The following is a 13663-nucleotide window of genomic DNA, read 5'->3' on the forward strand; positions in this document are numbered from 1 at the left end:
AACTACCACAGAATAACAGGTTAACATTTCTTGTTTTTTCTCCTAGTGGTGAAAGTACCACAGAAAACACTTCTGATGGATGCTCTTAAAGAAGAATCTGAAATAATTTATGACTTTTGCATGTGCAACCCTCCTTTTTTTGCTAATCAGTTGGAAGCCAAGGTAAAATATCTTCTATTTTAAAGTAATTGAATATTAAATTATCTTTGTTTGCAAAGAGAGGAGCAAAGAGCGACTTTTATTTTGGAGCCTGTATCAGGTACTTCAGGTATCAAAGACCCCCAAAACCCAGTTCAGGGCTGAGCGATAATACAATGTGGCTAGGGCATTTGTTTTGCGTGCAGCCGACCTGGGTTTGATCTCCGGCATCCCATATGGTCCCCCAAACTCACCAGGAGTGATCCCTGAGCACAGAGACAGGAGTAATTCTGAAGCATCATCAGGTATTACTCAAATGCCTACAAAATAATAATATAAAAATAAATAACAGTTCAGATTGACTTAAAAATGAAGAAAGCTCCTTGTCATTTCTTTAGTTTTTTTTTTTTAAGCCACATGCAGCAATGCTTAGGACTAACTCTTGGGGTGTACTTAGGGGTCACTTCAGAAAGGACTGAAGGATCATATGGGGTACTAGGGATCCTACCTGAGTCAGCAATAAGCCAAGTGTAATAAACCTTTCATACTGTTTCCTCTTCCAGTTCCTTGTCTTAGAGACATTCAGAGATAGTACAGACTTGATGAACAGTTTGCTCAAGAAATATGATGTGGGGGCTGGAACGATAGCACAGTGGGTAGGGCATTTGCCTTGCACGTGGCTGACCTGGATTCGATTCCCAGCATCCCATATGGTCCCCTGAGCACCACCAGGAGTAATTCCTGAGTGAAGAGCCAGGAGTAACCCCTGTGCATTGCCGTGTGTAACCCCCCCAAAAAAAAACCCCCAAAAAAAAACAAAACAAAAAAAGAAAGATAATGTAGGCTGAGGTTTTCCAGATTTCTCTTGGGTCTAACCTGGTCCTTGGTTATTTTTTTTCTCAGGCTAACTTACTTGTGACAGAGTAGTAACTCCTGTATTGGGTTTATTGACATGAAAAGGAAGTTATTGTTTTGTTTTGTTGATTTTTAGACCATAGCTGACAGTTCCTAGGGACCACTTCCAACTCTGTGCCTGGGGGTCACTTTGTGCTCAGGATACCATCTGGTGCTTGGGGTCCAACCCCAACCTTTCCTTGCATTCAGCTCATTAAGCTGCTGCTCCAGTCCCCAAAGGTCATTTTTATTGCCACCTGCCGCTTGTTAGTAAATAAATATTGATTTGGTCTTCATAACTTAAGTTTTTAAAGTGATTTGCTCATGAATATTGAAAGGTACCCTGGGTTAAAGTAACTAACCTGGGAGACTGGAGCGATAGCACAGCGGGTAGGACTTTTGCCTTGCAAACCAACCAGTTTGCAAAGGCCGACCCAGGTTCAAATCCCAGCATCCCATATGGTCCCCTGAACACTGCCAGGGGAAATGCAGAGCCAGGAGTAACCCCCGTGCGTCGCCGGGTGTGACCCAAAAAGCAAAAAATAAATTAAAAAGATCGTTGATAACCTTGCATACATATTCAGTGCCCTTGGTTTTTAACTTGTTTTCCTCTTGAATAGAGTTCTATTAATAGACTCACGGTCACGGTCCTCCCTTTGTTCATCGATTTTCTCGAGCAGGCCCAGTAACGTCTCCATTGTGAGACTTGGTACTGTGTTTGGCATATCGAATATGTCCCGGGTAGCTTGCCAGGCTTTGCTGTGCGGGCGAGATACTCTCAGTAGTTTGTCAGGCTCTCCGAGATGGGTTGAGGAATCAAACTAGGGTCGGCCATGTTGGCTGTGTGCAAGGCAAACGCCCTACCCGCTGTGCTCTCGCTCCAGCCCATTAATAGACTATGAATAGTAATAAAAAGGAAGGTTATATGCTTAAATATTTTTTTAAAAAATGAGAAAGTTTTTTTCTATATTTAAATTTACCATTGTTATGTAATACTATATGCTTAGGAATATAGATTCACACCTTGATAACCTTGGTATATGTATATATTATACCACACCCACCACCAAAGTTCTGATACCTTTCACCATAATCAGATTAATCCTCCTCTGTAGCCAATCTTTTTTTTTTTTTCTTTGTAGGGAGGGGGTTGTTTAGGCTACACTAAGTTGTGGTAGGGCTTACTCCTGGCTCCTGACTTTGCTCTTAGAGATCACTCCTGATGGGGATCAGGAGACCATATGGGTCTCCAGGGGATCACGCATGTGTTGGTCAGATGCAAGGCAAGCACCCCACCAGCCCTTCCTTCCCTCCCTCCCTTCTTCCCTCCCTTGCTTCCTTTCTTCATTCCTCTCTTCCTCTCCTTCCTTCTTCCTCCTCTCCCTCCTCCCTCCTTTTTTTTTTTTTTTTTTTTTTTTTGCTTTTTGGGTCACACCCAGTGATGCTCAGGGATTACTCCTGGCTCTACACTCAGGAATTACTCTTGTTGGTGCTCGGAATTCTCCTGGAGGGCTCATGGGACCATATGGGATGCCAGGGATCGAACCTTGGTCAGCCGCATGCAAGGCAAATGCCCTGCCTGCTGTAATATCTCTCTGGCCTCCCTCTCTCCTCTCTCCTCTCTCTGTCTTTCTCACTCTCCTCCCCACCCATATCTGTCTGTCTCTGTCTCTGTCTCTCTCCTTTCTCTGTTTGAGCCATAGGGCTTATTACTATCTCTGTGCTTAGTGATAGCTCTGGCGGGCTTGGGGGACCACCTGGGTGTCAGGGATGGAGCCTGGATCAGCTATGTGCAAGGTAAGTCCCTAAGCCACTGTATTCTCTCTCTAGACCCTCTTGCCCCCTCTTGACTAAGTCTTGCCCCATCTTTCCCATAAATTATAAAATCACTCTAATACCCTAAAAGCTTTATTTGCATATTTCACAATAAATTTCTTATGGATTAATTTTGGTAGGTTTTTGTGTGGCAGGGATCCAGGAGAGGTACAGAACTGTAATTCTAGCAACATTCTGATTAAAACATAAATTGTGACTTTTAGAAATCTAAATTGCGGGTCAGAGTGATAGTACAGCTGCTTAGGAGCTTGCCTTGCCTGCAGCCGACCCTGGTTTGATCTCTGACGTCCCATATGGCCCTGTGAACCCTCCAACAGTGAGCACAGAGCCAGGAGTAAGTCCTGAGCACCACTAGGTGTGGCCCAAAACAAAAACAAAAAAAAACCCTAAATTTTAGGGATTGGATATTTAGCTTAATTGCCTGAGCACATGGGCTGGAGCTATAGCACAGCGGTAGGGCGTTCGCCTTACAAGCGGCCAACATGGCCGACCCGAGTTCGATTCCTCTGCCCCTCTCGGAGAGCCCGGCAAGCTACGGAGAATATCTCACCCGCACGGCAGAGCCTGGCAAGCTACCCATGACGTATTCGATATGCCAGACACAGTAACAAGTCTCATGATGGAGACGTTACTGGGCCCGTTTGAGCAAATTGATGAACAATGGGAGGACCGTGTCGACTGTGTCGGCCTGAGCACATGCTTGAGCACTTCCAGGAGTGACTACCCCCCTAACCAATTCCACCCAGCCCAAGTAAAGTCAGGAGTATTTTCCTGAGCACTGCCGGATATGAGCCCTTCCCTCCATGAAAAAGAAAGTAAAAGAAATATAAATTCTAGGGTCTCATTGAGTTTAGTGGTTAAAGGCGCCTAGTCCCAGAAGCTCTTTTCTGGAACCCTCAAACACTCCCCTGAGAGTGTGTGCAATCTCTTATACGACCATAGCTGAAGATGTAGGAGCACTGTGACAAGGAATACAATTCCCAGGAAGCAAGTGCCCACGCCCTTGGCAAGCCCTAAAACCAGAAATGCACTCAAGCCCTGAATCAAAAAATAAATAAATTTTAGCCTTCAATTAAGATCAATTGTAGGAACTAAAATATCCACATTTGGGGTGTTAATTTTTTATTTCGTTCATGTTTTGGTTTTGGGACCGCACCTGGCAATACCCGGGGCACCTTATGGGGTGACTGAGATCAAATCCTGGTCAGCAAGGCAACTGTACTATCTCTTTGGCCCTGGTATTCTTTATTTGCTTGTTCGGATTTTGTTTTAGGGTCACACCCAGCTGTACTCCCAGTTTACTTCTGGGAAGTCTTTTTTCTGGCTGTTAGTTGAGGGATCACTCCTGGCAGTGCTCAGTTCCAGAGATCAAACCCAGGTTGGCAATGTGCAGGCAAGTGCCCTGCCCGCTGTACTGTCTCTGACCCCTGGATATTGGTTTTAAACAGTATCAGGTTACAACACAGGTACATAAAAGAATACATCCCTGTGGGCTGAAAAGGTGGTACAAGCGCTTGCCTTGTTTGCCATGAAGCCTGTTTTAAATCCCTGAAGCTAGAGGTCTCCTGAGCATCACCAAAGTTCGATTACTCCTGAGCAAAGAGCCAGGAATAGCCTCAGGGGGTGTGTGTTCTGCACCCTGCCTCGACCCCCCTCCCCCCTTGACCTTTAAATGAGCTCATATGGTGCACAGAGGTATTTTGTGAACGTGGCTCTCAGGCACCTGGAAGCACAGGGCGATGGGGAGAAGGGTGCCCGTTCCTGACTCCATGCGAGTTCATGATCTTTTTCACCAACCTTTTTCACTGAACGTCTTCCATAGTGAAGCAAGTATCGTTCTTTAGCAAATTCTTAATTTCTTTCCATTGTGTGACTATATCACATTTTACTTATTCATCAACTGATGGACATTTGGATTTTTTTCCACCATTTTTTTCATAAATAATGATGCTCTGAGCATTGGTGTGCAAGTGTTTATTGGACCTGTTTTAATTTTTCTTGGTTGTATACTTAGGAGTATATTTACTGGATCCTACATAATTCTGCAGTAATTCTGTTTTATTAATGAACTACTAGACTTTTCCAAAGTGATTGCATCATTCTCATTCCAGCAGCAGCTGTATATGAGAGTTTCAATTTCTCTACAAACTTGTCAATATTTATCATCTGTCTCTTGATTATAGCCATCTAGTAGATATAAGGTGCTATTTCATTGTGGTTTTTTCGTTCTTTGTTTTTTTTTTTTTTTCACACCAGTGGTGCTCAGGGCTAACTCCTGGCTCTGCACTTAATGGATCACTCCTGGCAGGCCCATGAGACCATGTGGAGTGCCAGGTATTGAACCTGGCTGGGCGGTGTGCAAGGCAAGCGCTCTACCCGCTGTACTATTGCTCCGGTCTTCATGATTGTAATGTGCATTTCCCCAATGACTAATGATGTTGGACATGATTTTATGTTATTTCTCACATATATATTATATTTAGATATTTTCAAACTCAAAAATTGTTACCGTCAAGTGTAGCTCACGGTGGAGCACTTTGCCTTGCATGTGAAGACCCTAGGTTCAATTCCCCAGCACCATACACACATAAAATACTGTTTTGGGGCCAGGGACCCTTCCAAGCAGTACTCAACCAACTGGGTTCGACATGCCGGTGCTAGTGCTTGAGGATACAGATCTGTTGAGGCCTTGTTGTGCCTCCAGGGCCACCTGGTAGTGTTTGGGAACCTCCGGGAATATACCTATGGGTGCTCAGGGGTCCATGAGGTGCTGGGGATTGAACCATGAGCATGATCCTGGGCATGCAAAGCGTGGGTCTCTGGTCTTTGTACGCTCTCACTTGCTCTCTGCCCCCCTCCCTCTCTTCCTTTCTCTCTTTTTCTCTTTCTTTCCTTCTCTCCTCTCTCCTCTCTCTTTTTCTCTCTCTCTCTCTCTCCCCCCTTCCCTTCCTCTCTCTCTCCCCATCTTTCTCTCCCCTCCTGCCTTTCTCTCCCCTCCCTTCTCTGCTGATTTAAAACTTTGTTTATGTGTTCTGGATTCAGGTCCATTATTTTCAAACATTTTCTTCCTTTCTGTGGATTGTCTTAACTTCTTGAATGTGTCCTGTAATGCTAGACTTTTTTATTTTGAGTCATGTCTAGTCCAAGCTTGTGAAGATTTACTCCATGTTTTGAGTCATATCTAGTCCAAGCTTGTGAAGATTTATTCCATGTTTTCTTTTATGAGTTTCATAGTTTTAGCTTACATATTTACATCTATTCTGAGTTCATTTAAATAGTGTGTGGCATAGGAATAGATTACTTTGTGAAATTCTTATAACTAGATTGTGGACAATGACTTAGTTTTTAAGATGTCATTTTAATCAGTATTTGTTACTATTGTTTAGGGAGTAAACTCTAGAAATGCTCGAAGGCCTCCACCTAGCTCTGTAAACACAGGAGGCATTACAGAGATCATGGCAGAGGGAGGTGAATTGGAGTTTGTTAAAAGGATCATCCATGACAGTTTACAGCTTAAAAAAAGATTAAGGTAAGTTGGTTATTGCAGCATGGGAATATTTTCTCCTTTTGTAATTTCAAAACCATGCTAGTTAGATAAATCTGCTCAAAGTAATTCGAAGACAGATGAAACCCAAAAAGTAAGTAAGTTCTGTAGTTTGCCAAGCCCCTGTTCTGACTATGGTCTCATATGAGCCTTTCATTGATTTGTGTTTCCTGTAATCATCTAGACACAGTTAGAAAAGAGGAAACTACCATATGATTGCGTTGCTCCCATTAATATGGTCCTATGATGGGACAAAACTAATTCAAATATGGCTTTTGATTAGAAAACAGATGGGTTCAAATCTGTCCCATGAACCAGAATAAATTAGTCCTGGAAGCAATTTATGTTTTTGGAATCGGTCTCCCAAACAGTGACAGATGCGAGGACATCTAACTGTCAGAAGCTTAATGAAGGGAAACTGAGATCACTAACCAGTTCCAATGGAGATTTAAGGCTGTTGTTTCTTTTTAAAAGCTAATTATTTAAGATACCACACCTGTCATTAAGCAGCATAAGGTTTTCAAAAGAAGCTATTTGTCTCACTTGACTTCTTACCCTCCTCAGTGTTGTTGAAATGATGAACTGAATGGTAGGTCACAGCTAAGAAGATTTTCCACCTTGGATTTAGCTTTGGGACACAGGGATTGTTTTTTAAATTGGGATAAAATGCACATTATCAAATTTATTATCCTACACAATTTAAAGAATGCAGTGTTATATGCAGTGACATATTTGTTCACAACTTGTTCCAGAACTCATTCTTTTCTTGTAAAACTGAAACTATGCCCAATAAAGAGCAGCCCCCCTTCTGTAACACACCCTCTCCCCCAGCAGCCCCTGGCAACTGCCAGTCTGCTTGTCCTCTCTCTGAAGCTGACTTTCCTACATTCTTCATCTTAGTGGAATCAGGCAATTTTTGTCCTTTTGTGACTATCTTCTTTCACTCAGCAGAGTGTTAGCAGGGTTCACCCAGTTAAAAGATATATCAGAATATCCTTCCTTTTTAAGGCTGTATAATATAAACAGTCTGTCATATGCATGTAACCATATATTGTCTATTAATGTGTTGATGGATTTGAATTGCTTTTTACTTTTTGATTATTGTGAGCAAACATAGATATATAAATATCCAAAACCCTACTTTCAGCCCTTTCACCTGTATCAGGAGTGGAATTACTTGCTAAGAAAGGCAAACACAGGTAGTTGGGTTTGTGTTTAGCCAGATACTTAATGCTAGAGCTAGGAAGGTAGCTCAGACGGCTTGCACGCAGAGGCCCTGGGCTAAATCCCAGGTACCACATAGCCTTTCACTATTAGGCCTGGTGGCCCCAGCAGCACCAGCAGTGGCCTTGGGCTCCTCGAGCGCTGCTTGCCCTCCATCGCCTACCTCTTTCAGACCAATAAGCAAGATCATCCCAGGCTTGGAGAGATAGCACAGGAGTTCAGCTGCTTGCCTTGCACGTGGCTGGCCACATTTGACACCCAGAACTGCACATGGTTCCCAAAGCACTGCCTGGAGTGACTCCTGAGCTTAGAGCTGGGAGTCAGTTCGGAGTAGAGCCAGGTACTGTTCGAAAACAACTAACCCAAATATATATTCTAGGTAATGGCTTGAAAACTCTAGGCCTTTGGTAAGAGGAAAGGGATAGGCACCCAGGCAGTGCTCGGGGGGCCACATGATCACCTGCAGTGATACTTGGTCAGCAGCTGCATTGTTCAATGTTAGGGCCTAAGGATGTGGGGCTGCTTGGGTCCAGTGGTGCTGGGGACACTAGAACCACCCAGAGGAGCTCGTGGGCCTCTGGGCCTCCGGGCCTCCACGGCTGTATTCAGTGATACTCAGAGACCGCGTGATATTGGGGTTCAGTCTCACTCCTACACATGCAAGGCATGTGACCCTGATTGCTAAGCTGTCTCTCAAAACCCCTTTCATTGTTTTTTTCCCTTGTGTTCTGGTGATTGAAACCATGTCTTATGAATGTAAGGCATGCATTTTGTCATTGAGCCATATCCTGAACCTCTGAGCATTAATTTTGTAGTGGAAGGGCCACACCTGGCAGTGCTGGGCACCCTGAGCCCACTGCCCACAGAGCTGGGCCCAGCAGTGCTTGTGCCACTTGGTGCCACCAGAACTTGCCTCGCAGTGGTGGGTGGAGAGGCTTGTAGTACCAGGAGATTGAACTGGGGTTTGCATGTGCTAGGCATGTGTTGTGCTGCTCAAGCTATCTTCCCAGTCCTGATCTAGGTCTTTTGAATTTATTGCTGTTTTCTCATTGGTAAAATGGGATTTAAAAAAACTAGCTACCTCAGGGGTTGGAGTGACAGTGTAGCAGTTAGGGTGCTTGCCTTTCACACTGCCAACCCAAGTTTGATCCCTGGCACCCCAGATGGTCTCCCCAACTCCACCAGGAATAAGTCCGACGCGCAGAGCCAGAAATAAACTCTGAACACTGCTGGGCATCCCCACACAGACACACCCATCAAAAAATAGCTACCTCATAGGGTGATGTATGAGAAGAATCCATGTTTGATATAATGAATAATAATAATTGGATCATATCTTACTCCTTTGGCAGGGGGTGAGGGGATTGGACTATACCCAGCAGTGCTTCAGGACTACTCCTGGCTCAGTACTTGGGGGTTACCTCTAGTGCTTCTTGGGAGACTGTGTAGGCTTGGGGATAAAACCTGGGCCTCCTAGGACCAGAGAGGTTGCATAGTGGGTAAGCCATTTGTCTGGCCTGGAGCCAGTTGTGGTTCAGCCGTGGCACCACATGTTGTCCCCAAAACCTGGGATCCATCTTGCCTCCCTGACTTCAGAGCCAGGAGTAACCCTGAACACTGCTGTATGTTGACACCCCTCCCTACCCCACATCAAAATTTTTTAAAAAGCTAGAGAGACAATACAGCAGCTAGGGTGCTTGTGGCCAACCCAGTTTCAATCCCTGGTATCCCATATGGTTCTCCCAAGCATTGCCAAGAATAGTATCTGAATGCAGAGACAAGAGTAATCCCTGCACATCACCAGATGTGGCCCAAAAACCAAAATAATAGTATCAATAGAGAAACCTAGTTGATGCCACCTTGACTGGATGGTCATTTTATGTGGCACTGGAAAGGACAGAACAGTACCGCTGTGCCCTTCACGCTTGGACAACCTGAATCCAGATAGGAGGAAATTCACACAGACCAACTTGCTGGGTTTTGTCAAAATAAGTCTTCAGAAATATTAAGGTCAGAAAAGTAAGAGAAGAACTGTTCCAGATTGAAGGAGACTGCAGAGACTTGACACGTAAATGAAATGCATGATCCTAGATTGAATCTTTCATCAAGGGAGGAAATTGCTATGACGGATCTCATTGGGATAGTTGGTATAAAATCTGAGTCTGTACTCTATTTTAGATGATAGAATTGTTGTGAATATTCCATTTTCTCGGTTTCATTATTCAGTTATGAAAGAGAATATCCTTGTTTTTAAAATCTACATGCCAAAATATTTAGGTTTGAAGGGGCACAGTGATGACTGTAGTCAGATAACTCAAATGCTTTAGGAAAAAGCATCCACACAGATTTTGAGCAAATGGGAGAAAATGTTAATTGGTGAGTCAGGGTGAAGAGTATACTAGAAATATTTGTACTAATCTTGCAACACTTCTGTACATTTGAAATTATTTCAAAATAATTTTCTTTGAAACCTACTGTCTCAGAGGAATTACTAACTGCAGCAATAAGTAGAGTGCTACTTTTATTATTAAAAGAATATAATGGATTTAGAGTCTCTTGGGTAACTAGATCTTTTGTTCATTTTTTTTTTCCTACTTGCGTTTTGATTAGTTGTCACAAAATGCCTGTTGAGAGTACCTCAGATCTACTGGATAGGGTTTTTTTTTCCTCTTAAAGTGAAGCTAAAATAGAATTTCTAGTACATCCAGTTACATCTGCTTTATCTATAAGACATATATCACTTGCAGAGAACTATATATTGATGAGATTAAACTTGAAAAGTTTTACCATGCAGTATTCAAGGTAAAGTAATAAAAAATTAAATTCGGGGCCAGAGAGATAGTACATTGGGTAAGGTACAAGATAGTACCTTGTACACAGCTTACCTGGGTTCAATTTCAGCACCACATATGGTCCCCCACGCTCACCAGGAGTGAATGGCCCAGAAAAATCAAAACAAAGCAAATTAATTAAATTGTCAATAAAAAATTAATAGCCTATGTTAAGTATCAGTGACATTTAACTATTCAAACCTTTACTTAGCTGGATATTTACTTTCCCTCATTTCTTGAGGAATTTTATGCTTTTTCCTCTTTTCTGGACTACTACTTGGCTTCTGGTAACTTTTATCCAATCTATTCAGTATTGCTAGCTTTAATTTTTGGTATTTGATTCACACCTGGCAGCTTTTGGGGCTATATCCAGTGCTTGGTGCTCGGGGAACCAACCAGGGATCCAACTTGGAACTCCTGCCTAAGATGCATGTTCCAGGCATTCGAACCATCTCCCAGCCCAGGGGATGCTGATTTTTAAAAAAAGTTATTAACCTATTTTACTGATACTATATGAGCACCTAATTTGTCTTAATTTTTTTCCCCTTTATCTTGTTCATAGCATACCAAAGGATTTTAACTCCTGGTTAATAAAATCTGCGTCTATACCCTCTCTTCTTAAACAAAGCATATTTTTCTTCCATATTTCCCACCCCCACCCTTTGACCACACCTGCCGGTACTCAGAGCTTACTCCTGGCTCTGTGCTCAGGGAGCAAATCCCCGTTGACCACATGCAAAGCAAGTGCCCTACCCTTTATCTTTGTGCTTGCTTTACATTTGGTTGACCGTGGTTTGAATCATATCACTGAATCCCCCAAGTACTGCCATGGGTTGCTCCTGAGCATACAGCCAGGAATAGCCTCTGACTACCACATGTCTCAAAAAAAGCCAAAGGGGGGAGGGGTGAGCCCCAAATTTTAAACATCCTCTCCAAAAAAGAAAAATCTAAGAAAAATTTCTAAGATAAGATGGTACAGTTGATAGGGTGCTTGCCTTGCATGTGGCCGACCCAGGTTCAGTTCCCAGCACCACATATGGTCCCCAGGCCCTGCCAGGAGTGACCTCCCTGAGCACAGAGTCATGAGAAAACCCTGAGCACCATGTGGTCCATGGTTACAGGCAAAAAAAAAAAAAAAATTAAGAAATGAAAAACTGAACATGTGCTTGGTTAAATTGGTTAATGTGCTGTTTTTAAAAGCAGTATAATCTTGTCATATTTTTAAATAATTTCCTTAATACTGTTAGGTTGAACAATATGAAATCCCAAGTTTCCACCTTTAAAAATGGCAATTTTATATGGTTTTTAACAACATGCATGAGTGGTTTTAGAAGCCACACACCAGCTGATGAAGGAATGGGGATTGTAACATTGTATGAGTGAAACCCAAGTCCTGAACAACTTTGTAGCTTGGGCGTTCTGTCCTCCCATTGTTCATCTATTTGCTCCAGCGGCACCAGTAACTCTCCATTGTGAGACTTGTTACTGTTTTTGGCATATCAGATACACTAATGGTAACTTGCCAGGCTCTCCTGTGCTGGCCTCTTGGTAGCTTGTTGGGCTCTCTGAGAGGGATAGAGGAATGGAACCCGGGTTGGCCACGTGCAAGGCAAATGTTCTACCCGCTGTACTATTGCTCCAGCCTGAACAACTTTGTAACTGAAAAAAATAATAATAAAGAGCAATGATAAGTTATTTTAAAAGGAACAAAAAACATGTACACATTGACTGTCCCTTCTCTTTTTTGTTTCTGTGAACAGGATTCACACACAGTTGCTTAAAGCTTCTCAACACACTTTGGCGGTGAGCCTTGGCTCAGCTCACTTTTAGTATTGGTGCTTAATGCACATTTTGGTTACAGTAGTCTCACACTTGATAATGGTACTCAGTGTTCCCTAGGGACCAGGCTGTTATGTTACAAAAGTTTTCCCTGTTCTAGACTTTCATAAAAGTTAAATCATAGTGGGGCGGGGGGCGGGGGGGAAACAGAGAGAGTGAGTTTCTGGTTCTGTTATAAATTTTAAAAAAGAAATTTTTTTTTTGGGTTACTCCCAGTGATGCACAGGGGTCACTCCTGGTTCATGCACTCAGGAACTACTCCTGGTAGTGCTCCGGGGACCATATGGGATGCTGGGAATCGAACCCAGGTTGGCCGAGTGCAAGACAAATTCCCTACCCTTTGTGCTATTGCTCCAGCCCCTATAAATTAAAATTTTTATATATTATGGTGTTTTGATGTGAAAAACTTTTTTGGGGGCCACACCCGGTAATGCTCAGAGGTTGTTCCTGCCAGTGATCAGGGGACCATATGGGATGCTGGGGATCAAATCCAGGTTGGACATGTGCAAGGCAAATGCCCGACCCACTATACTATCGTTCCAGTCCTGAAAAATCTTTTCTTGCTGGGGTGAGACTACCCTTCTGTAGGTTAGTCAGTTCCTAGGAAGGTGAAGGGACGGCCCGAGCTTGCTCCTTCCATGCAGAGTAAGTGTAGAGCCCAACTTGCTTTGTCTGGCTTTTACACCGTGGCACATAGTGGTCCTTTGCCACCATTCTGGGGCCAAGTGCCGGAGAGTGTGAAGCCACCAGAGTTCACTGTCCTCACTCACACCAGCTCAGCCTGACTGTTCCTGCCCAGCCTCCCTTGTCCTGAGGAATCCCTGCCAGAGCTTGCGGTCTAAGGGTTCCTCTCATTTCTGGCTTCTCCCCGACCACCCTGCTGTCTTTGCGTGGGGCCTCTGTCTCCTCTTAAGGCTGCACCTGACCATTTCCTTAAGGAACACACTCCAGACTTTCTTGAAGCTTTTGTATCAGTCTTTTCTCCTATCTCATTATTAAGTAGCATAAGTGATAGGGATATACCTCAGCTTGTTACCCCATTCACTTCGTTCATGGGTATTTGGTCATTTCAGGTCTTGGCTGCTATAGATCAGACTTCTCTGGGTGCTGGTGAGGTGACTCATTGAGGGAGAGAGAGAATGCCTGCATGTGTAAGATCCTAGGTTTAGTTTCCAGTACTTCAAGACAAATAAAACGCCTCCTTTGAACATTCCCTCCTAAGTCCGTGTAGACTTAACATTTCCTCAGCCTTAAGTAAAAAGACCTAGGAGCGGGGGGCCAGGGAGACAGCACAGTGGGCTGAGCACATGCGGTGCTTGCAAGAGCCTCTGCTTCAATCCCCAGCTCTGCGTGTGCT

The 13663-nt window shown here is 43.6% G+C and overlaps 1 protein-coding gene across 3 annotated transcripts in view; it reads left to right on the plus strand.

Moving 5' to 3' along the window:
• The window catches only part of METTL16 (methyltransferase 16, RNA N6-adenosine), a 73569-nt gene that overhangs the window by 37615 nt on the left and 22291 nt on the right, over positions 1–13663 (plus strand). For all 3 annotated transcript variants that reach the window (XM_056127868.1, XM_056127867.1, XM_056127869.1), the window contains 2 exons: positions 47–162; positions 6255–6397. In XM_056127868.1, coding sequence (XP_055983843.1) covers positions 47–162; positions 6255–6397 — 259 coding nt within the window. The remainder of the gene's footprint in view (positions 1–46; positions 163–6254; positions 6398–13663) is intronic.

The sequence above is a fragment of the Sorex fumeus genome, unplaced genomic scaffold (genome assembly GCF_029834395.1).
Source record: "Sorex fumeus unplaced genomic scaffold, SorFum_2.1 ptg000063l, whole genome shotgun sequence".
Taxonomy (NCBI): domain Eukaryota; kingdom Metazoa; phylum Chordata; class Mammalia; order Eulipotyphla; family Soricidae; genus Sorex; species Sorex fumeus.